General features: G+C 45.6%; 1 protein-coding gene across 1 annotated transcript in view; it reads right to left on the bottom strand.

Annotated features, from left to right (window-relative positions):
• The window catches only part of PODXL (podocalyxin like), a 40,501-nt gene that overhangs the window by 10,431 nt on the left and 2,829 nt on the right, over positions 1 to 27,241 (bottom strand). Inside the window, exons 2-4 of the mRNA XM_031609724.2 lie at positions 3,665 to 4,489; positions 1,735 to 1,895; positions 728 to 793 (exon numbers count right to left, since the gene is read on the bottom strand). Of these exons, the coding sequence (XP_031465584.2) occupies positions 728 to 793; positions 1,735 to 1,895; positions 3,665 to 4,489 (1,052 nt within the window). The remainder of the gene's footprint in view (positions 1 to 727; positions 794 to 1,734; positions 1,896 to 3,664; positions 4,490 to 27,241) is intronic.

The raw sequence follows: 27,241 nt of genomic DNA, 5'->3' as shown, positions 1-27,241 counted from the left end.
CCTACTCAAAAATGCCATCTAATCATTCCGTCGAATCCCACCTATTACAGTAAACCCATCGTTCCCACAAGAATACTTTTGCAGGTGGGTATTCATCAGAAAAGCCAGCAGTGAATGTGGACAGCCTCCAGGATAAGGAGTCTTGGTGTCTGCTCTTGGGTTGGGTTTGCCTTTCCCTAACCTTGGAACTACATTTAACCACTCGCTGCTCCCACAGAGGGTTTGAAACAAATGAAAAGGAACTTTTTGATTATCTTCAGATTTTCTGAGAGCTGATTTAGTATCAAAGAACTAATCAAGCCCCAGCATCCTGGCTGCTGTGCTTCCCAGTTGCTCTGCAGCTCAAGCCACCCTCAAATGCTTTGGGGTTTGGGGATGAACTTCTGGACCCTCTGAAGTCAAAGGCAGAGCTTCCCCGTTAGCTTTTGAAGAGCGATGGTTTCACCTTCTAGAACTTCTCATTCTCTTCTCTGAGACTTGGCTGAGTGAGTCCCTCCCCTTGAACAAGACATGGACATCTGCTCTGGTCACATCTCTCACTGAGAGATACTGCTGGATGTAGGTTTGCATTGGTCATTTTATATCCCCTAAGTGTTTACATATTTTGAAGCAATTAAGTGTCATCTCTGCAGGCTCACATGCTTAGAGTGCTGCAGGTTATAAGCTGATCTGTCAGCAGCCTCAGCTGCTTGCCCTGCAGAAGAAAACAAAAGGAACCCATACTTACACAAATTTTTGCTTCTTTCAGATTTATGATGGGCCACGTCTCTTGTATCTTGTCTTCACAGATCACCTGGAAAGACAGAAGAAAAGCAACTGTCAGATCACTGCTGTAGGCTGAAGGACAGTCCACCACTGATACAACTATAAGGCAACTCAACCAAAGCTCTAATCTGCTTTATCAAAATAAATCAGGCCCTGTGTTCCACCACTCAACCATTTCTGTGTGATAAGAGTTCACCTGGGTAACTCAAAGGGTTGCCTGGAGTGTATTTGCTAATATGCTTCCCAAAGCAGGTTTAGCATTTGCAGTACAAACTGGAAATTAGTGTGGGCGAGAGGAAGATCCATGCAAGTGAGCCATGATGCAGTTCCACCCTACAAATAACGAACATTTAGGAACAGAATCCCTTTCTCTCCCCCCCCTAGAACTGGGATCTTTCATTATCCTGGCTTGCATTTTTAGACTCCCCTGCCCTTCCCAAGCCATTTTCTGGTTTTATTATCCATGTGGGGTTTATGCTGAATTGCAGTCTTTGCCCTCTCATCACGTCCAAGTCCACCCCGAGGCAAATCCTGCCCTCCACTACACTCCTTCTCTTCCCAAATTTCTGTTCTTCCCTATTCAGCACCCAGAGCTCTTTTCACCTCCCGTCTTCCATGTCTCTGGAAAGCTATGTGAAAGAAGGCTTTACCCATTCTTATTTTGCTACCTTCTGTTTCCTAAGACAGATCTCTCTCTGAAACAGGCACATCCAGTGAGATGAGCTGCAGTTTTACATCTACATGCAATTCCAGCTAAAAATTAGTATGATCTGGGGATAAAATGCAGCTCCCTGCTACAAGATCCCACCCAAAAAAAGACTATTTGCACAGATGTGCCTCGCCACCGCTCTCCAGGGAACAGCCTGATCGTGCTCCCAACTCATCAGAGTCCATTCAGGAAGACTCAGTGCCCTTTTTAGCTTTGTTTTGGACATTAGGAAGTGCCCACCTTTCCGTAGGTCACATTACCTCATTTTGGAAAGACATATTCACATGTGGCTGATCAGGCCTCTTGCTCTCCATCTGGTCTCCAAGGGTTGGTGCTGGCTTTGATGCACTGGTGGGGCTCTCAGCAGTAACACCAGGTTTGTGTGTCACAGATCTGTCTCCTTGGCTTGTGTATGCTGGGTCTCCAATATACAGGGGAAAAAAAAAAAAAAGCAGACAGTCAATGAGACAGTAGAAAGGATACAGCTGACACAGCTCCATTGGTGGGAGGCTGAACCCAGCTAACAGAGTTGAGTCTGTAGTGCTCTTGATTGCTACAGCATTTTATGATTTCTTGTGCAATGGGAATAGTGCAAGGAAAACAGCAGCCTCTGGCTTCCCAGATCTGTTTAAGGATTTGCATCCTTCTCTTCATAACTGATCCTTAAATGGTGACAAAGAGAATTAAAATCCTACATCCTGTTTACAGCCCCTCTGTTTTTGGGAGTCCTGCCTTTACTACAGCAAAGATGAGGGACACTTTTCTCCCTGCACACCTTCTGGAGGCTCTAGGAGTGGATAAATTTCAAAAATGTGGTATTTGTGATGCATTCTCCCACCTGATTGTGGAATGCAAAGATTCTTAACCTTTCTATGCTCACTGCTTGAGGTCAAATTTCAATCAATATAATTTCATAGTTCATGCTATAATGCAGAACCATTCTATGGAGCCTGAGAGGAAAGAATCAAAGAATCATGGAATCGTAGAGTCATTAAGGTTGGAAAGACCACTAAGGTTGTGAAGACCAACCATCAACCCATCCCCACCATGCTCACTAACCCATGCCTCTCAGTACCACATCTCCATGTTTCCTGAGCACCTCCAGGGAGTGACTCCATCACCTTCTTAGGCAGCCTGTGCCAATGCCCCACCACTCTTTCTGAGAAGAAATTTTTTCTCATACCCAACTTGAGGTATTCTGTACGAAGACAGTCATTTCACCTATCCTTGTCTGCTAAAACACTTGAAACATGGCTTGGAAGTCAAAGAAGATGTTGCTTTGAGGCCATGACCCATTTGGTGGTGCTGGCAACAAGGAGGATCTGGAGAGCTGAGGGAGATGGGGTTTTTTGAGTGGCAGGTAACAGGAAACTGGGTCAACTATATATTCTCCACAGGAGGATAATGAAGGGTTTTAATGCCATCACAAGCTTCTGTGTGCAGCCAGATGAGCTCAACTCGCAATCCCACCTAAGTCTGAAAGTTCCACACTCCCACAGTGGGGCTGCCTCCCTGTAAATGCTACAGGACAAAATACCAAAGGGAAGTCTGAAGTGTGCCTTACCAAGACACTTGTGGACTAACATAACACCCTAAAGCTCTGGAGGTATAGAAAAAGCATATCAGTGGTGTTCAGCTAGATCCAAAACACCACGTGGACGCTAGTACAAAGTCAGCAGCCAAAACCCCTGCAGCAGCAATGAATATCCTACCAACTGCTCCGAGTTCTTAGAGGTTACAGACTCAGAGTTTAACCACAAAATCTCGTTAGTCATCTAAAGCTTATTTTCTGTACATGCCCACCAAGCTGTCAGCTGTATTAGGGATCTTCTGCATTCAGCATCTGAGGTGCTGTCAACTCTACAATGTCACACTACTTCTGAACCCATCGCTCCCTTTTGCAGTCAGTGGAGATCGAGTCACTGCAGTCAGCTGGTTGGGGCACAGCTTGCTCCATCTGAAAGTGTTTCGTCAGATGATCCATGCCTTGAATTTTGTTGACTCAGTCTCCACTGATGGCAACAGGGACATAAACAACTGGTGGTCATGGAAAAAGCTATGCTGGACAGTCCTAAAATGGGACAAGGCATTAGTAACTCATAATGACAGGGAGGTGGATGGAGTACCCAAAGGAAAAGACCACCAAAGAGCTCCCCAACCCAAGAAATCACGGTTTTAATCTTCTGATACCTGCTTTAGCAGTTGTCATGGTGGTTATGACCGTGGCCTTCTTTGTGGTGCCAGATGGTGGAGACAGAGAGGTTTTACTGCTGGTAGAGGACACGGATCCACTACGAGGGGTAGTAAATTCACATTTCTGGACTGGAGAAGCAGTAGAAGGGTGATGCTGGTTGGTAGCAGATATAGTAGAAGAGACACTGCTGTCCTTGACTACAGGGCTGCTTGTTGAGACTCCAGAGCTTGACACAGTGCTGTCCGAAGCAGGGCTTCCACTGTGTGGAGACACTGAGACAGTCGATACTAAGGTGGATGAAGGGCTGGTCACTTGAGTGGAAGTAGGACTTGCACTGGGTTTGGTGAGTGAGGTTCTTGAGCTGTCTGGAGGGCTCATCTGCTGTGTAGCACTGGAGGTGGCAGCAGAGGTGGTTGTTGGGGTCATGGAGATGGCTGAAGAGCTGACCTGCTGAGATGCAGTGGTTGATGTCTCTAAGACATGTGATGGGTCTGATCTGTCTGGGGTCTTGGTGGTTTGAGCTGAGGTGTGTGTCGATGTAGGAGTGGATGGTGTGATTCCTTGTGAGATTGTAGTGCTGATCCTCTGGGTGGCGGTGACTGATGATGGTGGGATGGATGGTGCTGAAGAGCTATGTGGTTTGCTTGCAGTGGCTGTCCCTTGAGCTGCAGTGGAGGACATCACAGTGGTGGGAGATGTGCTTTTTAGTTTGCTTGTAGAGCTGCTCTCTTGCACCGTGCTGGTGGTGACTGTAGCAGTGGTGATCTGCTTAGTTTCTCCTGAGCTCGCTGTGGTCGTATCATTATCTTCAGAGCTGACACCTAGGCAAAAGCAGAAAGGCCAAGATAAACTTTGAATTATGGACACTTCCCTCGGTTTCCACCCAAAACAGGTATTTTAAATATCTATGATTCTATGATTTGCAGAAACAAATGCTGACCAGAACCCACAAGTCATTAACTCAGGGTTTGACTCATGCCTTCTAAATTCTCGCTGAGTGACACATTCTGATATCAGTGCATCCAGTGCAAAACAGAGCAGAGGATGAGAAGGAAGAGCTAGGAGATCTATGAAAAGCATATTTATTCTACTCATTCTGAAAGAGTGGGTCAACTCTAGATAGATCTTGCAGTTGAATACAAAATGCATTTACTTGGAAAATTGCGTAATTTTAATTTCAAGGATGTTCACATCAGCTGTCCGTTGCAAATTACAACTACTTGTTTGCTTAGCTTATTGTTGTTTTTTTTTTTAGTTATAAAAAGCCGTTAACTCGCATTTGTACATCCTGAAACATCACATAAAAATGCTATTTTTATCATTACTTCATACTCTTTGAGGAAAGCTATAAAGAACTTTACCGAGAGCTGACATTACCTTGGTGGGTACAAAACTTGTTCTCTATGCAAAGAGGGCTATCCATGATACAGAATGAGATCTGCAGTTAATTTCTGAAGAGTAATTTAAATTCTAAAATTATGAAGGTGTTTCTGAGGGGCACACTCTGAAGGACAGTTTGCCTAACAGAAGACAAGTCTCCAACAGCAGCAACATCCTGCAACACTGAAACGTGGTATATTCACTATGATATAAAATTCAGGTCTGTTTTTCTGTTTGTAATCACAGCAGAAGCTCCATCAATTGCCACAGAGATAATATTCCCCCGCTGCACATGGATCTGCCATTTCTGGGCACCTGCACAATTTCACTCCAGGAAAGTTTCGACCAATTTTCCACCTTTCAGAAAATGCAGATTCCACTGAGTCATTTCATCAGTGCATTTGTCTGCAGTAAAGAAACCAACTGATTCTGGGGCGTTTCTTCCATTTGACAACAGTACAAAAGAGGGCTATTTTTTCCCCCATGCCCCTCCTTGTATATTGTTCCCAACTGCCCAAAGCAGGAAACTTGCAAGGTTGGATGCTGCTCTCCAGAGACCTGCTTCATTGCTCTGTGTTGGCATGCTGATAAGGCATCTTCTCTTCCATGGCCTGTTTATTGGCACTGGTTATGTGTCCAAGATCTGATGGAAGCTCAAATTTTTGAGATTCATATCACTGGGAAAATCTAATCTGAATGGACCCTGCCAAGCCAAGCCACCAGGAGCAGCCATTCCGAAAACACCTTTACGATGTGAGCTGAGCAAACTAGCAGCATGAATTGTTTTAGGAAAACCTGGGCTTGTAAGGAAACATTCCCACCACATCTGCAGGTAAAGACCATTTACAGAGAGAAGTCATATTCTCCATTAGACTGACCACCATCTTTAAGAGAAAAAGAGCAAAGGAAGCAAAACACCATTGCTGGTTGGAGATTTTGAAAAAATTGATTCTCAGAAGGAATGGTGAAGCATTGGGAAAGGCTGATGAGGGAACGCATGGAGTCACCATTCCTGGAGGTGCTCAAGAGGTGAGGAGATGTGTCACTGAGGGACATGGTTAGTGTGCATGATGGGAATGGGTTGATGGTTGGATTAGATGACCTTAGAGATCTTTTCCAACCCTTATGATTCTATGATTCTAAGCTGGAGATCAGGCATCCAGTTAAGATACAAAATGATCTATCCCATAAATAAGGCTGTAAAAGCCTGACAGACGCTTTGATGACAAAGGGAAAAAACACCCATACTCTAAAGATAAAATATAAAAGAGCTGTAAATAAAGAAAGGGTCGGAAGGAAGGTGGAGGAAATCTCCCACTAATGCTACTTCCTTTTCATAACCCATCCCTGTCCCAGAAGCAAATGGACACTGGAAATCCCTTTGTGAAAGATCTCCCACCCCAAACTTGACCTGAGAGTACCATTTCCATACTAACCTCCACATTAGCTCATCTGGGCTGCTGCTGTATCTTCCACAGCTACAGCTGAGTGAGACCCTCCTTCCAGGCTCATATTATCATAGAATCACAGAATCATTAAGGTTGGAAAAGACAACTAAGATCACGTAGTCCAACCAATAGAGCTCACTAATCACATCCCCCAGTGCCACATCTGCCCCTTCCTTGAACACCTCCAGGGATGGGGACTCCACCACCTCCCAGGGCAGCCTCTGTCAGTGCCCAACCAGTCTTTCAGAGAAGATAATACCCAGCCTGAACCTCCCCTGAAACACCCTCACATCTGTCCTATTTTGGGTCTTCATCTGTCAGTGAAATTTACCTTTGCTCTCCTGTTGCATTAAATTAAATTGTTTTCTCACTGCAGTTACATATGGTGCCATATGCTGCTGTGGTTCTTGGGCTGCAGAGCTTTCTGCAGTTTTACTGCCCACGGCTTAATACCTGTTTGTCCAGGTATCTGCTTCAAGTCTTTCAGAAGCCTAGCAAATATCAATCTCCAAGTAGAAATAAATACACAACAAGCAGCAAAAGCATGCAAGTCCATGAGGCACAGTTTTCCTTCCACATGCCTTGTATCTCTTTCAGACTTCTAAGCACTATTTTTTCTCTCTTCCTCCTCACTTGTTCCAAATTTCTGTGTTGGATCCAGGGGTAATAACTGGTAATAAGCCCATTTGTCTGGGCTAGTGGCCAGTGCTGCCTGATGACTGTCCTCAGCAGAAGAAATGAATAGGATTTGATTGAAACAGAAGAGAGAAAATCCCTGCAACCACAGGGTGACAGCAACAAAAGGCAGACAGGACAGGATTATGCTCAGCACCCCTTCAGCATGAAGATTGGTCACAAAAGAAATATAGTATGTCCTTCTGCAGGAAAAGAATGATCCTTTCACACCATGAGCCCCAGAGATAAAAGGATTTAATGCGTATTAAGAGAGAGAAAGAGGATGGAGGAGAAGTTCTCTAAGCTAGCACACCCCTTAACAGCATGGGATCCCACCCAGCAGCCTGAAGGAAAGTTCACTTGAGTTTCAGCTGGGGTCCTTCATCTTCATTGTAAACAAGGCAGGAGAAATACCTACCTGCCCCTGACCTTCCTGGCTGCATTTTGACAGGGGAAGGATGATTATTTGATTTCACATTTTTGGACCACCATCAATTCTTCGTTTTAAGGAAAACTAGCAAAGCTGTTTGCTATGAGGTTACACCTCTCCTCTTCTAAATGCCTCTGAAAAAAAAAACCCACAAAACCTTGCATTTCTGTGCTGGGCAATAGAAATCTACCTGATGTCTTCCCACAGGAGGAAAGTGCAAGTTTTCCTCACATGCATCAATGTGCACGGTGGCCAAATGGCCTAGAGGAAATGAGTACACTGAGAAAACATGATTTCATTTCCGCATATGCATCCCATGACTGTGTTGGTGATATGGTGTATTCATGATGGGGACAGCCCCGGAGGGATGAGAACTTTCTATTATTGCTAGCTGAGAAGATCAACTTGCTTGTCCCCAAGGGAGGAGGACTCAGACCCGAGTGCTTCTGGATGGGGCTGCTATTGGAATGCTTGGTTAGGATATGAAAAATGACCTAAAATATGAAGGGAAAAGTGTGGTGCCTTTTGCCAATGCAACTCATTGCACGATCAATCGAGAGTGACAATTTTCATCTGTCAGAAACCATCACCAACCATGCCACAAAGTGATGCATAAGTGATTATAACCATGTCACAGAAGATGGTATTTTGGGGAAAAACACAGAATCATGGCATCATCAAGGTTAGAAAAGACTTCCAAGATTGTCAAGTCCAACCCATCATCCCCATGCCCACTAACAATGTCCCTCAGTGCCACATCTGCCCTTTGCTTGAACACGCCCAGGGATGGTGACTCCACCACCTCCCTGGGCAGCCTTGCCAATACCTCACCACTCTTTCTGAGAAGAGCATTTTCCTCATATCCAACCTGAAGAACTTGGAGGGAAGCAGCTTGGTTGGAAAGGCCACAAGCTGGAGCACAAAACAAAAAAGGAAACACATCCGTGCAAAACGCAAAGTGAAAGGACATGTCCCGTCCATCCAAAGCCACCACCTCTCCATGCAGCTCCTCTGGTTCAATTAATTCCCTTCCCAACAGCTTCCCGCTTCCTATTTCAGGAACACGTCCCCCGCCTTGACCACCTTTCTGAAATGGCTCAGATTGGCTAAAAATCTATTAATAGTGAGAAAAGGAAGCCCAAAAGAATAACTTAGGAAATGGTGGGTGACACACCCCATGCCGGTGGGCTGAGCCCGGCTCAAAGCCTTGCGCCAGCCGGCTCCTGTTCCTCCCAAGGCGGGATGAGAAAGCTGCAGAGACCCAGCAACGGGGGAAGAGGAGGGGATATGAGCCAGGCTTTAGGAAGTTCCTATTTCCCTCCCCTTTTGCAGCTTTTTTTTTTGATAAAATAGGGGCAACAGGTTGTGTTTGTCAAAGGGAGAGCCGGGGCTGAGGCTCCAGGATGGTCGCTGCCAGTGGATTGCATGGACCAAAGCCAGTGAGGATGCTCCTGGTCAAGAGGAGGGTTTTATCCCTGGAAAAATGCAGCCCTGTCTGAGCAGGAACAGCACATAGTCATTGCAGTGGACAGGAAATTTGTCACCTCCTTTTAAAACTGTGAGGGTGGCCAGATTGGCAGAGTATCACAGTGCAGAGTTATTTATCCTGGAATTCAGCTGGGCTACCAGAGCCAGTGGTCATTTCGTCAGGATTTTTAATTTTGATTGTGTAGAGGCTCTCGGGCTCTTTAACTTTTTGTTTAGGGCAAGATGGGATCCAAACAGCATCATCCTTCTAATCTTCGTGCTGGGATTTTGGTGTAGGATATAGTAAGGATGCTGTTAGCGTTCACATCACTCTTACCCTTGGCAAAGATGCATCTTCAACATCATGAGATATCGTGGAGATATTCAAGACCCATCTGGACACTCTCCTGTATGACCCACTGTAGGGAACCTGCTTTGGCAGGGGGACTGGACTTGACAATCCTCAGAAGTCCCTTGCAGCCCTTGCAACTCTGTGATTCTGTCATCAAAATTTCTTGAAGCTGTCACTGCCTGCCTGCTTTGCTGCTGATCTCACTGTCAACATTACAAAATGTTTTCAGCCAGGCCAAAGAGTAGCTTGGCTTCCTAGGTGAGAAGATGAGGAAAGGTCCAACAGCTGCTGCCAGAGCACTTTCAGACACTCATCTCTCAATCCAATTTGCTGATACATGGGTTTTTATCCTCTCCAAAATCCTGCCAGAAGAAAAATGGCTGCAGAACGTTCTTGACAGCATTGCATTTCAAAATATTAACAATGAGACCTGATGTTTGAGTCTAATTAGCACTGAAGCATTGCTCAGGAAAGAAATGAGGATTGTTGGACTCTGGTTTAAAACCACCAGGCATGTTTTCAGCAGGGAACCTCCCTGACTCTGATGTGGTGAGGCTTTATTCATACAACCCTGCAATTTGGTGCAGATTAGCTCTTGCATGTGAGTGACCATGAAATCAAGGCAATAATACTGACAAACTGCCTTGGTTTTGACCAAGAAATCCACCTGTGTCCTGAGGCATCTTTAGTGCCAGGATTGTGACACAGGCCCCTGAAATGCAGGTTCTGATGAACTGGCATTTTCTGATGAGAAATATGCCTCATTAACAAATTCCCCATCAGCTCTTTCTGTAAGTATTTCAGCCAGCTCAGCTTGTCTGCTGTTTCATTTGGAAGCATGACAAATATTAAAGATCATCCAAAGGCATGTCTCCCTGTTGGACACACTGCTCTTCCCCTGCAATCCCAGCCTCTCTCCTCTTCACTCCCTTGACATCTCTAAACACTGCATTTTGGGAGGCAGAAATGCATTCCTTTGCCACGCTAATTAATGACTGCCCAACGGATTGGTGGAGCAGAAGGATCTCAGCACATTCGCACCCCTGTTTTCTCAAAAACACTCTCATTAAGTTGCCCTTCACACCACACTTGGACCTCTCCTGAGTTTCCCTTTGAGGCCTGGGTATTGTTGTGAAATTGGGATCAGACAGCGGCATCTTCCACTCAAGAGGATCCAACTGGTCCATTCCAGGTAGTGCCATCTGTATGGCCACCTCCAGACACAGGCAATAGGGTGGACCAAGCTCCAGTTCAGCCTGTCACGAGTACACATGGCACATTCTATTTAGGAGTATGTCTTTGAACATCCTATTTAGGCCACGCGTCTCCACGACTCTTCTCACGGACAGGCTGTAGCTATCTAGGAAGTGAAGAGGAAAAAACAATCAAAAGCAGACAGGAAGACTACTGTGGAAAATGAAAAGCCTTCACACAAGGTTGTCAAGGAGGCAAACAGACACACAGACACACTCTACTCCCTAACATTATCACTGAGCTTGGGAACATCCTCTTTCCACTGGGGTTGCTGGGATTTGGAAGAGGATCTGCTCCATCTCCACACCTTTCCCAGGCTGCAAAATGAAATGGGGGCCCTTTGCAACTCACATAGAAATGCCTCATTGCTGAGGAAGCTGTAGTGGAGCTGCTGGAGCGGAAACATTGGGAGCAGGAGCCAAAAAAGCTGCGTGTCTCAGCCCAGGCGGATGCTCTGAAGCTCAGAGCCATGTTCCTGCCCTTCTCATACCTCCTCTGTGCCATCAGAGTGGAGTCATCCTGTGATGGCCTTGTTTCTTTGAAGCAAGATTTGTGGCAGTGAGGTGACCTCCTGTAACAAAGGAGCATCAATCTCCTTCATGCAAAGCTCAGCAGGGGAGTTTTCCACCTGCAGCCAGTGTCTGAAGGACATAAAGCCTGGTATATTTAGCTCTCTATTTCTGCAGAAGTCACCCAGGGCCTTTGGAAGAAACTCAAGGTTTACACTGAGTAATGGGCTACAACAGTTGCTCTGCAGCGGGATAAAGCCCAGCTACCTTTAGCCCTGAACAGTGGCCATGAATCAAAATGACACTGAAAATCACAAAAATGCCATAAGAACACATAACCTTGTTATACAGAAAACATTTGGGATTCTTCTTGTGTAGTTCCTGAGCTTTAAGTCTCTAAGAAGCCCCTTCAGCTCTGATCCAGTTGGGTGGCATCCCTACCCACAACCGGTTTGTAACCAGTTGATCTTTTAGGTGCCTTACAACCTAAGCAACTGGGTTTCGATTCTTTTGATTCTTTTGATTCTGTAAGTGCTAAAAAGTCTGATTTTTGAAAAAAAAAAAAAAAGACGACAAACAAGATTAAAAGCCTAAACTTGTCTCAATTTGGATAGGCATTTGAGGTCTGCAGGACCAAGAGCCTGGATAAGACTACTAGGTTGGCAATGCTGACTTGACTCCTCTAGAAAAACACCCAACATCACCAACCCTTTACAGTGAGGGTTGAAGGCTGTGTGAGGATGGCCAGGGGACATTTTTATTCTTTGAAATAGAGAAGAAGTTCCTCCCTGTGCTTTCTACCCCTGAAAACTGAACCATCCCTGCCTGTTTTTCGTGGAAGACTACTACAGACAATTTGAGAGGGAGCAAGGACATGAACCAGTGAGATGGGAACTGATTTTCATTCAGCCTGACAGCTTGTCTACACCAAAGTACTCAGGAAAATTAATCTAAAATTAAAAGAAGGCATGATTCCAGAGTGGATTAATCAAAGTGCACACAACCCACCAGGTGGCCACTCTTGTTCAGCTTTAAATCAACCTTCATTCCATTTAGCCAAAATGAGGTGGGTTAAATCAAATTAAAGTCTCCTTAGCCCTGAAAGCCAAAATGCAGTGGGGGGGAAGGAAAGATGCAGTTTAAGAATGCTAATTTAGGAGAAATCTGGTGATGGTCTCCACAGAAGCAAGCCCCCAAACGCAATATTTGGCACTAATACCAACCAAACATCAGGGATGGGGTGCACCTTCCTCTCCAGCTCCAACGTCAGCAGTGGTGGGTTTTCCTATCCTACTCATTGACTTGCCTTCCTTTCCAGCTGGCTGGGCTCATATTTGGGTTCATATTGAGCAAGATGAGGTAGGATTTGGCCCTACTATCCTGCTATCTGAAACCATGCCAGCTGGCCAGCACTACTGAAGTGTTTTCTCACCTAATGTCACTCAGGTGCCATGCATTGGCTATGTGTCTGGATTTGCCACAATGGTCTTCCAAAGTGATGAATGCTGCAGAAGTGAGGATGTCAGCCTCCAGGAAAGGCTGGAGGCCCAGCACAGAGGAGGTCTGATCTGCAACCTTAGGGATAAGAACTGTGAAACTAGAGGAACAAGGAAATCTCAGCCTCACCACAAGCAGCCCTGATGTAAAGGAAATATAGTGTGGATAGTGATGGAGAAGTCAGTTTGTGCTGGCACATGGCACCCCTGCAGCACTGCAAAGTGCTGTCTGCACTTCTATGTACTTCCCTTTCCTCCTCTCCTCCCGTAAGATTTACAGCAGGAATCACCCTCCCAGGACAGCCTCTAATCCCTCCTAGAGGCTTCAAGCCTCTGGCAGAGCCTTGCTCTGGGCAGGACTTGGAGGATGCTTGCCCGCCCTGAGAGTGAAAATGGCCAGCGGAAGAATGATGGGAGGCTGTGATAAGACCCACAGCCTCACCCTTCTTTGTGCGCCCAGTGTTTCTGGTGAGTCATGCCATCAGCCCAAATTTACGCCCTCAGCTCTGCTGTGCTCCAACCAGCTTTATTTTTAACCTTTTCAGGGTCAACATGCAACACCCACCACCAAGCCAGGATGGAAACAAAGGTGATGAGCTGGAGGTCCATCGAGGCTTGAAGTTGGTGAAGGGTGCTGTGATGTGAAGTAGATGAAGATGATGCCAAGTGATGTAGGCAGCCACCTCCAGGAGGCACCAGTGATATCCTCACAGATCTCAGCTTCCCTTGGTAAAAATTTGTGTGATTTCTAGTTAAGCATTAGCTCTTCAATGCCCTCTGCTTTTGCTGCATTTTTTGACTGTGCTGGGGATGGGTTCCTCCACAAACACTTCATGGCGTATCTGCAAACCTTCACCCACATTAAAGCTGCCACCACACAAAATCATAGAATGACTTAGGTTGGAAGGGACCTCAAAGATCACCTAGTTCAACCCATGCCTCAGACCAGGTTGCAGACTGCTAGATCAAGCACTAGATCAGGATGCCGACGGCCCCATCCAACCTCGCTGTGGGTCTCTCCCAGTGCTTTTTGTAGAGGAGCAGAGCTGGACATCAGGATCAGTCCCTCTGCTGTGTTCAATCCCCTCCATGACCTTGGCAAGCCAGGGTTACGGAACCAGCAGCCTGGAGATTTCCTGTTAGCGTCACAAGGAGGGCTCCACATTTCCTTGTGATCCTTTGTGTGTCCGTGCTATTTCAGGTCCCACCTTTTTTCTTCAGCTCCCACCCACAACTCCCTCTGGGTGGGGTCTTCCCGGATCATTTGGAGCTCTATGTATACACACGCATATACGTATGCATGTTCATACATTTGTATAGCTGCGCATGCAAGAGGAGACTTTGGGCAACGGCTGGACACGACGCTCTTGGCAGGAGGCTTGGGACTATTCTTTAAGTGGGGAGAACCTAGGAAGGGAAGGACACATCTCACCCTCCCTCCTATTCAAAACTATTTAAAGACTGACTGGCACAGAGTTGCTTTCCCACCAAATGGCCCCAGTGACGATCTGGCTTTAAAGCTGTATAATCAGATCAACTTCTATTGTTGGCAAATTCATAATTGCCTCATTATTTAACTATCCAGAAGCAATCAGTTTTATAGGGAAAAAAGAACATCCATGTCAGCTCCTTTATTTTTATTTTTTTTTAATAAGTGTTTTGGGACTCAGTTTCCACTTGAAGAACTTTTGTTCTTCAAACTCAACAGCTCCTGCTCTTCCCGTCCTTAACATAAAACACACGATCACAGGAATCACTGATGAAAGATGCAAACAGTGAGAGATGACCTTTTTCAGTACTTTCGTGATGGAGAATTCTTCTGCACAGCATATTTGTTATGCAATGCTCTCTTTGCTGCTGTGGGCAGGAAAGCAGATGAGCCTTAACCATTTCCCCTCCAGAGAGGAAGGATGCTCTTCTAAGAATGATGCACTGCTCATTCTTGCTCAGCCACAGCTCTCCAAAATAACCCTGGTGACACATTTAATCTATCCCTTCCTCACTTTCCCCATCCCTACACACAAAAACAGATGGATTTGATTTGAAGGAGCTGTCTTCCTTTACAGGCCAGTCTAACACCTTGCTTACCGGGGCCCCAATCTTGGTTGGGTGCCACAGCAATACAAATAATTAATAATACTAATTCCCATGAGAGTCTATTACATTATAGTTCAACTTCCTCCCAAACAATGGCTTCTCTTCCTTGCTTTGTGTGTTCTTCAAAAGAAGCGGCTGCTGTGCTTTAGGGCTGGGACAGCAGTCGAGGTAAACATACACCCAGCATTCCTGCTCAGCTGGGCCTGGGCAGCAAAAAAAAGATAAATCTGATTTCAGACAATTGCATTGGGGACAGGAAAAAAAAATAAAAAATGGGGCTTTAATGGAAATCACAACCTGGCAGCACTAAACAGTATTTATTCTGAGAAGTCTCTGAGGGCATTTTTATTCAGTATCTACGGGATCTTACTCAGAATGGCAGTAAGAGCAAGAAATGATGAGAGCACAAGTGCCCACTGGTCTCAAGCGTTCAGAAACCTCTGTTTATGAAGCAGTGAAGGCTGCAGCCCCTGGACCCAGCACTGCACTGGAGGGACGCTGAGGTTTATGGTGGATGCACAGATTGCTGGCACAGTGCTTGGGCATTTCCCTGCTTATGTGTGGGTACTGTGCCTTTACCACCCAAAAAGTGCATAAAGGGAAAGATGAAAAGATGACTCATAAGCGAATAGAAATATATCCTTTGTCTGCAGCGAGTTCTGGGTTGAAGTTGGTCCATCCACGAGGTGCATGGGCCAGGCAAATTGTCCTGCGCAGGGTATATGGGGCATGGAAGCACCCCAGTGCCATGGGTTGAGGTGCAACATCAAACTCAAAAGCAGGGACACCAAAATACTGTGTGTCCAACAAAAGCTGGATGGCAATACTGACTGGCCATCCTAAAATGGTTTGAGCTGGCTCATGTTAGAGCAGAATGGGCTCTGGATGGAATGTCTTGATGGCGTTAGATCCTCCTTTAAACACGTATCTGGCTCTGAAACATATGGTGGCATATCTCTGAGATGGTTTGTCCGTTGCTAGGAAAAGGAATATAGGCTTACACAGCAAGTAGTGAAGGTGGAGAAAAAAGAAGGCTCTCACTAATAAGTTGGCCAACTGTCCTGACTCGATGTTTATGAAAAACAATGTGCATTCTGGTCAAGGCAGAGCCTGCAACAGTTTTAATTAGTCAAATCAAATGTGGTTTTGTCATAGGAGATGAGACACAACCAGGACCAGCCAGCTGGGTTCTTGGCTGCTGAGTGACATTGTCTTTCCAGCCCAGTGACCTCATTGTTATGAGTCAATAGGGGAACAATGTTGTTCTCCCAGCAAGGAGTGGGATTCCTGTGTGGTTAGAGCCAAGCAGAAGAGCATGGGAAGTTGTAGGATGTCACTAGGTCGAGGATCCAGCATTTTGCACACAGTTCAAACGAGCTGTGGCATTATTGTGTGCTGAGCAATACAATACAAGTATGGCATGCAACAGGGGTCATACTCAGCTCCTCAAAAATTCAACATCTGTCCCTGGACCAGAAGGTCTTGGTAGTGGGTTTGAGCATGAATAGACTCACTGGTTAGGGGAAGAAACACTACACAGCATCTTGCAGAAAGGAGAGCTTGCAGTACCCATATTCCTGGGGTTCTGGATGGAAAAAAATCTGCATCTGTGTTAGCTTTGGAGCTCAGAGCTTCAGTGACATCTCGCTGCCACCAAAATACTTCTCCCTCCTGGCTGCAAAGTGGCATGGCCATGTCTGGCAGTCGTGCAGCAGTCGGGCCGTGACAGGGCAAGGGAAGAGAGCAAAGGGAGTAAAGGAAGCAGGAAGGAAGAAGGAGCTGCACCCCCTCCCTGTTGTTAATCATCCTCCCCTTTCGCTTTAGAGAAGCTGTCAGGTCTGCAAACACCATGCTGGTTCCCTACCTTGAAAAGGGCAGAGCAGTGGGCAGAGGAGGAGGACACAGTTCTGGGCTTGATGATATTATCTAAATTACTCTGCACCTGGAACTGCAGAGACCGGATCACTGCTTATAGCACAGCAGTGAAGCTCTGACAAATAAGCTTGGGTGTTTCTTTTAGAAAATAACCTAAAGTCATGATAGAGCTGAAGATGGGAAAAGAAGGCAGTGACAGCAAGTTGGGTCTTTGATGGGACCTGCAGAAAGCCTCCAGAAGAGTGATGGATGGGGCACTGTGCTGGGATTCAGTGGGTATTACTGGTGGTAATACTGCAGCTGGGGAGCAGAAATGGGAAGAAAGAGGGACAGCAAATGCAGCCCATGCTGGGCATGTGGTACACCAGAAAAGGCTGCTGCTGTTTGAACAACTCTGTCTGCAAATGATCACTGCCAATTCAAAGCAGTCTTGTTGCAAAAACTACTCTGTGAGACACAAGAAAACCAGCACATTCAATTACAGAAGGGCAGAAGAGACAACTGAAAATCCCCACGCAGTCTTAAAGGAAAGCATCATCAGCTCCTCCAGATGTATCTGGTTATTATCATCAGGGCAAAATAGCCTTTGACTTCAGTCAGGGCAGCTCTCAGAAATCAGGCATTGGATATGCTGATCATGGAGGCAAGGGAGAGCTGAGGCTTCAGAAGCAAACAGTGACTTTCAGCAATGCTTGGTATTGACCGTTGTTATTATACAATTAATAACTAGCAAGCCTGTCATCTGCTCTCCCAAACAGAAGAACCGTGCAGAATCAATGAATCATCAAGACCTAATATCATCAAGTTCAACTGTCAACCCATCACAACCATGCCCACTAAAACATGTCCCTAATAGAATCATCAAGGTAAGAAAAGACCTCTAAGAAAAGAAACTGGCTCACATCCACACCAGCTCCAGCTGTACCCAAAAAGTGATATTTATTGCCATTAAACAAACATATTCTTCTTCCTTCCCTGGAAGTATTCAAGGACAGGCCAGATGGGGCTTTGAGCAGCCTGGTCTAGTGTGAGGTGTCCCTGCCTATAGCAAGGGGGTTGGAACGAGGTGATCTGAAAGGTCCCTTCCAACCCAATCACTCTATGATTCTGTGAATTTACGTCATCAAGGACAGCAAACCTCCTTTTCCCAGTCTCACAGGCTTCATGGTATAGCCATGAGTTGAACAGAGCCAGGACAACTTGCAGACCTTGAACTTAGGGATATGTAGTGAGGTCCAAGTGGCAACGAGTTGCTATAATAAGCCATTCCCTGCCCTATGGGGGAAAAATATGTGAAATCTGCCTACAGGCACCTCATAATCATCTGTCCATCACAGAAAAGGACAGTCCTGTTGCATAGAACTGGCTGTTGGTAAGTATATTCTCCTGCCAGATCTGAGCAGAGGCAAGATCTTATTACCCTTGTTGCTTGCTGTGCTCACACCGAACCAAAATCCCTACAGAAACTACTCAAGAGCTGCACCTTCCTCACCCCCTTCTTAGTCAGTAGAGATGGAAACAAAGCCCTGCCCTCTGAGCTGGATTAGCAGGAAACCTCCCGAAAAAGCCAGCTGGGCTGGGGGCAGCCCGCAGCGCTACTGCCAGCAAGGAAAGCAGCTTACATCACTACAGATTGGAGCAGCCCCACAAAACACACTCATGGGAAGACAAAGCGTACAGCTACCACTTAATTCCTCCAGCTCAAATACAAACACCAAACTGCCAGCACTCCTTCGGCAGGGCTCTCCTGTGAGTACTTCTCACCAAGTTCACAAGCTACACGTGAATTTGGTAGTTTACAAAATCTGTATCTTAGCTGAGGGTTTTCAGCCCACAGCAGCCCTGTTCCTGGGGCAGGATCCTGTGGGTGTTTGGAGGTTAGGGCTGGAAGCACCTCTGTGGTCGCTATGCCAAAAAATTCTACAGGCAATTAGAAAAGGAAGCTGGAAAAGCAGAGTGCAATCACCCAGCATCAAAATTTTCCTTCCTCTTCTCATGAAAAACGCAGCAAGGGCCTCAGCAATCACCAACCAGCTCAGAGCTTGGCATCTTTGAGTTGTGTCGAAAATGCAGCTCCTTGCATTCCTCCCCACTTTCTCCTCCATAAGCACTGTGATGCAGCTCTGCACACAGCCTGATGCCTGTTGAGCTGCTCACTCTGTGCTCTGAGATGGAGTTTCTGTGCTTCTATCAGCAATGTGGATGAGCCTCCATAATCTCCGTTTCTAATGGGATCAGAGGAACGACAGCCTTGCACCTTCAGGGGCTGGCTGTGCCACAAAAAACCCTTAGAACCCCCCAAAACTTTACCCTGTGCAGGTGTCAGCTACCCATGGCCAGACTTCACAGAGCATGAAAGAGCTGGATTTCATTTTTTCTTTCTTTCTTTTTTTTTGAACAGAGAAATAGCTCTTTCCTTTCTTAACTTAGATTTCTGCATTTCTCACCCCATTACTGAACCATACAAATTATATGTCCCCCATGAGACAACACGCCCTGCTGCAACACAGCCTTAGGTGCCTACTTTTCATTGACCACCAGTCCACCCTTCCTCTTGTGTCACTTCCTAGGCAGAAAGAACAGTTTTATTTTCCCCAGGTTAGCTGCCCTAAATTGCCCTCACCAGTTGAGGCCACGACTGGGAGGAACACCAACAAAGCAAATGTGGATACTGATGGATGGTAGGCTTTGCCTTTGATCACACAGCACACAGTGGTGGAAGTATTGGCCATCCTTGCCCTCATTAGGTATTAACACCACCCAATCTGCTATCAGCCTTCTCCTTGTTGGAAAGCCCCACAGAAAAAGCAGTTTAAGGTGAGATGGTATATTACAGGCTAGATTTTGAGAACTGTTCTGCATGACAGCACTTCACTGTAGTATGGCCATCCTGAGACACTGATACCCCCAACAGCCTGTGAAGGAGTTGGCCAGGAGAAGCACAAAGTGATGGCTGCAAGATTCAGCCCAGGGCCTGAATGATCTTAGTGTGTCCTTTGCCTTAAGCTGCCTCCAGCTGTGACACTTCAGGCAATTTTAGCAATCTTAACTGATGTATCTTGGCAGAGATGCCTCCATACAACGGAGGTGATACTCCAATAGCTGCAACAGATACATGCAGAACAGTGACGGCAGGAGCAGCAACCACAATCATCTTGGTGGCAGTGATCATGCTGAACAGCCTCCATCCTTTGAGAGCATCCTGCTATGTTGAGGAGCTCAAGACACTGCAATATCATATCATCAAATTGTTTTCTTTTTGTGTGTTTGATGTTTAATCATCAAGCCAATGGGAGAAAGCGTTCTCAGGAAGGATCATCAGAGAGATGGATCTAAATGGCCCAGCTGAGAGGATCCAGGTTCCCCCAGGTTTCACACAGTTGTCTATTAATGGGGTTTTACTTCAGAAAACAGAAGGGGGGTTGAACTTACTATTCTCCATGCTTCCAAGATCCCCATGATGGCCATGCAATGTGCATGGGTGGAAGCTCACCAGGATCTGCCAGGCTACATTGCTCTCCTGGACACAAGGACTGGTCCAAGCTACTGTTCCATGGGGAAGAAAGACCTGCACTGCCATGGGTCACTGTCCTGGCGAGGTGAGGTCAACTCCTATTTTTTGAAAGGACGAATGTGTCATCTAGCATCAAACAGGAGATATATAGATATAATACAATTATTACAAACAATACATTGCGCTAAGTATAAATTCAAATGGAACATCCATGGCACTTGGGGATTTGGGATTTTTCAGCACTAAATGAGATGGGATTTGGATGCAAGACAAAAACTGGTGAGCCAATTAAAGAAAGTTAACCCTAATCCTAACCTTTTTTTTTTTTTTTCCTCCCTTTTTTTCCCTTTTTTTTTCCAGTGCCCCAGCCTCTCTGCATATAATAGAAAGACACATTCAGCGATTCCACCAATGGTTAATTTTAAGCTGTGAAAACAACTGGGAACTGGCAGCTGAAAAATCAAATAGCTTTCTCTCTTGTTTTAAACAGTAAAAGCGAGATTTAAGAGAACAACTCCTGTTTATTCACAACCCCCCAGGGACAAGAAACAATTCATTTCAGTCACTAACTCCATCAGAGATTGACACTTGAGATTTGCTCAATACGTTTCTTGGTTTTAATCTCGAAAGCGTGTTGAAAAGTGTATGTGTTAGGTATCCAAGTCCTTGGTTGCCTGATGTATCTTAAAAGAATTGTAAATGCTGTTTCACATCTGTCAGTTTAACAGAAATTTCACTCATGAGTAAAGAGTGATTGCCTGCAACGAGCCCAAAGTTAGCGCCATTCATCATTTCCTAGGGAGACCTGAAAGATGTACACATTAAAAATCAAAACAGAGTGGTGGCAGCCTAGATATAGCTGTTTAAACAAATATGTTCATAGCGTGACTACCCTGTTAGAAAATACAGCTGAAAGGTAACAGCAAGCTGTAAATCTCCATGTTTTACAGTGAGCAACCAAGGGGAAATCAACCTTGCGTAAGGGATATAGCTATGAATTGGAAATGAAAAGCATGATTAAAATGAAATCATTCCAATAAAGACTTTTTGCTTCCTTATTTTAAACCATGACTGAAATTCCTAATTTAAGCCACATCAATTTAAATCAAAGCACTTTGCAATAAAAGGAAGTTTTGAACCCTTTGTGAGGTTTTAATGAGAAAAAGCACGTTCCTGTGTTGAATGTGGATAATGGGGATTCATTGGTACCTCAAGGACCTGTCTTAGAAGCCTACAAATTGCACAGAGTGAGACTTCAGAAGGTTTTTTTTTCAGCTGTCTGGGAAAAACTTAAGGAAACAGAATAATGTTCAATACTAGGGTGATGTAACAAGCTCCGAATGCATTTTTTTATGATATTTTACATGACTATTCAAGATGGGAAAATTTATCACCTGTACCAAAGAGGTCAGCATCTACATGTGAATTACCCGAGGCTCAGGCAAGTGCAGCACTGATGATCTCGAGAGCCACTGGGGTATGCTGAGATTAACTCCTGCGTGCTTGAAAATTGAGGTCAAGAGGGTGATTTGCCTGCTGGCCTCACCGCCAATTGGATGTCATGTCTTGTTTTGCTCATGGTTTGCCTTGGTTGCCTCTTGATCAACACAAGCTTTGCCAGGAGCCCTATGGCAGGTGCAGGCTCATTCCATTTGTAGCACACTGCACTGCTGCAATCCAACCTTTCATTGCCACGGATGATTTCGGTGTGCTTACAGCATTGCTTTAACTTGGCATCAAACCATGTGCATTTTGAAAGAGGCTCTGCCCTGCAAGAATATGAACACTGTCACAGCATGCTGAGCTAGATCAGAGAATTGATCCACCTGAAAACACAGCATTATTAAAAAAAAAAAAAGAAAAAGAAAAAAAAGGGCAGGGTGGGAGCTGTTTTGTGCATTTACTGTGTGTTATTATGTTCACCATCTTGCCAAGAGAAACCTGTGGGAACAAACAGATGCAGGCTCTGAAACCAAATCAGGTCACCATCAGCTAGAGAGGGAGAACACGGCCAAAAGATTTCATGCTGGGTTGGAAGTGGTGCAATAGCAATCTCTATTGAAGAGGCTTAATATTAGCTCACCTAGAACATGCTAGAAAACATTCTTCCCTTGACTGTGCCTTAGGCATCTCTTCTGTTGGTTGATAAATTAGAAAGGTCCAACAAGGACAACTGTAATTTGCAGAATCATAGAATAGAGTTGGAAGGGACCCTTAAAGGCCATCTAATCCAACTTCCCTGCAATGAACAGGGTCACCTACAGCTCCATCAGGATCTCAGAGCCCTGGGCAGCCCGACTCTGAATGTCTCCAGGGATGGGGCACCCACCACCAATCTGGGCAAACTGTGTGCCAGTGCCTCACCACCCTTATTGGAACAGGTTGCTCAGATACAGGGGTATAATTGCTTATTTAGAATATGTATAAATTTAATAACACTCTTCAGAAGCTCTGAACACACCTGCATGCTGCCAGTGACGATGCTAAGCCTCAGACGCAATGAAGCGAGCATAAAAAATACATGCTTCATACCCATCAAACCTTTAACTTCATGCCGACCCCCTTTTACAAAACTCCCTCCTGCAGTCAGCTGGGAGGGTGACTTTTTTAGATACAACCCATTCGATTATTTTTAAAACAACTGATTGAAGGTTTTAAATCATCCCCATCAAGTCTATTCGGCTCCTCACTAAGAAAGCTACAGAAGAGCCGAGGAACGCAGCACGTCTCTTGCTCATGGGTCCACCTCAGCTCCTGGTATTGCTGCAACCATTTGCAATTATCCAGGAAAAAGTTGTATCAATACAGCTGATGCAAATTGGATTTGTGCTGGGGAATACAGTGCATTGCTTTGCCCACTCTGCCCTTTCTCACAGTCGAGGAACACAGTGCCGTGATAAGCAAGGTGTAATAGTCACCCTGAAAGCTATCCAGGCAGTATCATTTAAACTTTTGACATTTTTTTTTCCTCACTGCGTTTGTGGTGGAATTTCTTATCTCACCCTTCTGCCTTTAGACTCTGGGGGGAAGAAAAAAAACGTTTTTGCTATCACGCTTCAAAGAAGGGCTTTTTTCAAACACAGTTTCTCCAAAACTTGCAAACCCTTTCAAATGCACTCTGTCAGAGTTAGAAATCTGGCATTCTCTCTTGGACTGTGTTTAGCAGAAACCACTTAGAATAAATGCCTGATAAGCGTGTCTCCTCCTTTCTTACAATAGCCAGCACGCAGATTTCATGTATCTTTAAGTACTACAGCTGAATAACTCTAAGCCAATTTCTATCTCCTTCAGTTAGAATTACTAAAATCAATTAAGGCGGAGAGAGAAAAATTCAGCATTTGTCATTAATAACTCAGGCCTTTTGCTACCACTGCAAAATGACCTTCTCCTCTCTATCACCATTCACATGTGCTGGAAGACCAAAGCTGCATGCATGTTGAATTTGCAAATTAAAAAAAAAAAAACCTGCTGGATTAATCCAGCTTTTATTCTGGATGCTAAGAATATGAAGCCAACCTCAAGGCAACATCTACAATGGGAGTAACTCAGAAATAAAACATTAACTATTCCATTTTGCAGATTTCCTTGCAAATCCCATCTGCCTGTTTCTAAGGCACAAGTCCTGCACTCAGCTTCAAACACAGCCTTGATTTAAACCCAAAGACTGTTCTTCCCATCTGCCTTACATGCTGCCACCATTATGGTGTACTCCTGACCCACCAAGAACACATCTACAAACCCACATTTTTGGATGTTTCTAAACAGATACTGTGAAGCAAGATCAGTATTTCTGAGGGCAGATCCTGGATGCTTTTGGTGTAACATAAACCCTGCAGGGCACCATCCATGGACATACAAATCTCTAGTGTCTAAATCATAGAATCATTACGGCTGGAAAAGACCACTAAGGCCATCCAGTCCAACCATCAACCCATGCCCACCATGCCCACTAATCACGTCCCTCAGTGCCACATCTGCACTTTCCTTGAACACCTCCAGGGACGGTGACTCTACCACCTCCATGTGCAGCCTGTTCCAATGCCTCATCACCCTTTCTGAGAAGAAACTAATATCCAACCTGAACTCCCCTGGTACAACTTAAAGCCACTCCCTCTCATTCCATTGCTGTTACCAGGGAGAAAAGCCTCACCTTGCCACAACCTCCTTTCATGTCACTGTAGACAACAATAAGGTCTCCCCTGAGCCTCCTCTCTTCCAAACTGGACAATCCCAATTCCCTCAGCCCCTCCCCATATGACCTGTTTTCCAGAACATTCACAGCTACATTGCACTTTTTCGGACTCACTCATCTCATTACACACCTGAATTCTCCCCAGAATAAGGGGATGGTGGCCCCATCACTATGAGCAGTGATTCCTTGGACACAAGCTGTGCACAAGCTGAGCTATGCTGAAAGCCACATCACAACGTGGGGAGCACAGTGCATTCAGACACTGCCTTTTTGCAGCTGGTTTATTACAGATGCACATCTAAAACCAGGTGCTGTACCATAGCTGAAGGCTCTTTCCCATTCATTTGCCCTTCTGCTTTATGCTGGGCATTGAGGCGTTGCACTGAGTTAATTTTAATAAGTCTTTTGCATTCTCCCTGCCTCCTTGCAATATTTTGTCACCAAACTGTCACCAGCAGCACACACAACAGTAAGCACTCCTGGCCTGTGACCAAGAAAGCCACAACACATACATTATTTATGGGAAGCAATAGGTGCTCGCTGCACGTGGAGCAGCATGTGCTGCAAAGACAATGATTTGCAAAGCAGCCACACGTGGTGATGAGAAAACTTCAGCAAGAAAACCTGCGCCCTGATAATCAAATGATCAGTGGAGAATATTGGTGCCTTAAGGGTCTGGAGCAACTTCACTTTATATCTTGAAGGACAGAGGGTTTTTTTTCACAGTAGGGTTGAAGAGGCATCCTGGCATTTGCTGGCTGCCAATGGGTCTCAGCAATTTTCAAAGACCTGAGACTTGAGACTCTCTATGGCTCAAGTCCAGTATCCATGCAGCTCCCCATGTAGTTCATGCCAAATATCCCACCTCAAAGCTTTGCACTACCAGTAGCAGTAGCAGGAATGCTACTACTGGCATTTTCCAGGACTCTCCAATTATTTCTAGCACTATTTGCAATTCAAAACAGGCAGCCAACTTCAGGTGGGTTTAAACTCTAATGCAATGTGGTTTTGGATATGGACTAGTCCCACTGCTTAGGCACCTCAAAACTGGAGCTGTGGCACGAGGAGAGCACCTCTCTCCTCCCATCTTTCTCAGGGACCTCCAGAGCAAAGCACTGCAAAGCTTCTGCCAAGCACTACAGCAGAAATATGTGCATTAGAGCCATTAAAACTTGACGAAGCTCCCAAATAATGAAGAATTCAGCATGACAAAGCACCTCAGGGTGTGGGACACCATCACACCATGCAGTTTAGGGGAAAAGAGCAATTCTTTGGTCAAGCACCAATGGCACATAGAAAGGATTCTGCAGGAGGCTGGAGCTACATTCCCAAACACCAAGGCTGGTGATCTCACATGCTGCAGTGCTGTCTCCCATCAAAGAATCCCAAGACAGGTTTCTATAGCACACAGCTCTGACATGGCTGTGCAACACCTGTGCAGAAAACAACAAACCATGCCCCAAATACTCCATGGTTTCAACCCCAACAGCTCCATCTTATGGGTGCTTAGCACATTTTACGGCACGTGAGCTCATCTAAGCACATTCAGCAGCAAGATGCACCCTGGTTTGTCCTGTGTGGAGCCAGGGGTTGGACTCGATGATCCTTAGGGGTCCCTTCCAACTCGGGATATTCAAAGTTTTTGTGATTCTATGAGCACAGGTGGCTGGAGAACAACAGCTGTGACGTTAAACACCTGGATTTAGTGGGAGGTATCCCTTCCCATGGCAGGGGGCTCAAACTATGTGATCTTTAAGGTTCCTTCCAACCCAGACCATTCTATGATTCTACAATTAACAGATGACTGCGTGCATCTTCTAGGATAACAATAATAACATAAGCAAAACTTGCTGAAGAGCTCTCTGAAAGGCAGGGCGTGCATTGCAACAACTCAGGAACAACATCCTTACGCAGAGATTGGCTGGTTATGGAAGGAGCTGTGCAGGCCATCAGTGCACACAAACAGATTTTTGAGGAGGAAGTTGGTAGGGGCATGAGAAAACGCTCCAGAGAGCTTGTGAGATTACACATGCCTGCACATGGGGAATGGACCAAACAGGGCCACCTGGATTCCTGTAGAGTTCAAGCCCTTCTGTGACGTTTAGGACTGAAGGTGAGGCGAATGCTTGGCTTGGTGTTCAGGAAGGAGGATGTTCTGTGCCCCTGTGTGTGGGTTTGCACCAGGCTTGGTCCCAGCTGATTGGACCATATGTGGAAGGAGCTAGTGAAGGCACTGTGGCTCTGGGTGCCATGGTGGGTCACTGGGGATAAGGCAAAGGGCCCACGTGGTGAAGGACTTGCAGCTGAGCACGAAGGGGGCGAAATACAATGCAGATGTGAGCAGGTGGGATGGATGCATCCTGTGTCTAAATCCTGATAGCAAATCTCTGCTCTAGAAAAGTGATGTAACACCCAGAATAACACAGGGGATACTGCACAGCCTGAGGGATCCTCACTGACTGGAATTTAGTTTCCAAATCCCACTGTCTCAAAACACTCCAGAGCTTGCTTGCACTTTGTTGGCATTCCTATGTCTTCTGGAGGGTGCAAGTGGGGATGGAAGATGCAGGATTTAATGGGAAATAATAACTGAAGTGCAACCCAAACCTCTCTGCAAATGCTGAGAGCAGATATTTGCAGCCCGTCTCCTGCCACCACCACCATGAGTGATCACCAGCCTCCTCATCACAAGCCTTTAAAGCAACTCTCTGGAATTAAATCAGTGTATTGCATGGCTCCAGCTCCTTTCATCCAGGGACCTTCAAGCACTTTACAAACAAGCCTTTAATTAAACCTCCTAAAACAGACCCATGGGGTATCATTACTGAATCTGTTTTGCCACCGGGGAATCAAAGGTATTGCGCTGCTAAAATGGCAAGAGTTG

This window comes from Phasianus colchicus, chromosome 1 (genome assembly GCF_987193195.1).
Source record: "Phasianus colchicus chromosome 1, bPhaCol1.hap1.1, whole genome shotgun sequence".
NCBI lineage: Eukaryota > Metazoa > Chordata > Aves > Galliformes > Phasianidae > Phasianus > Phasianus colchicus.
This window is presented reverse-complemented; position numbering and strand designations above follow the sequence as displayed.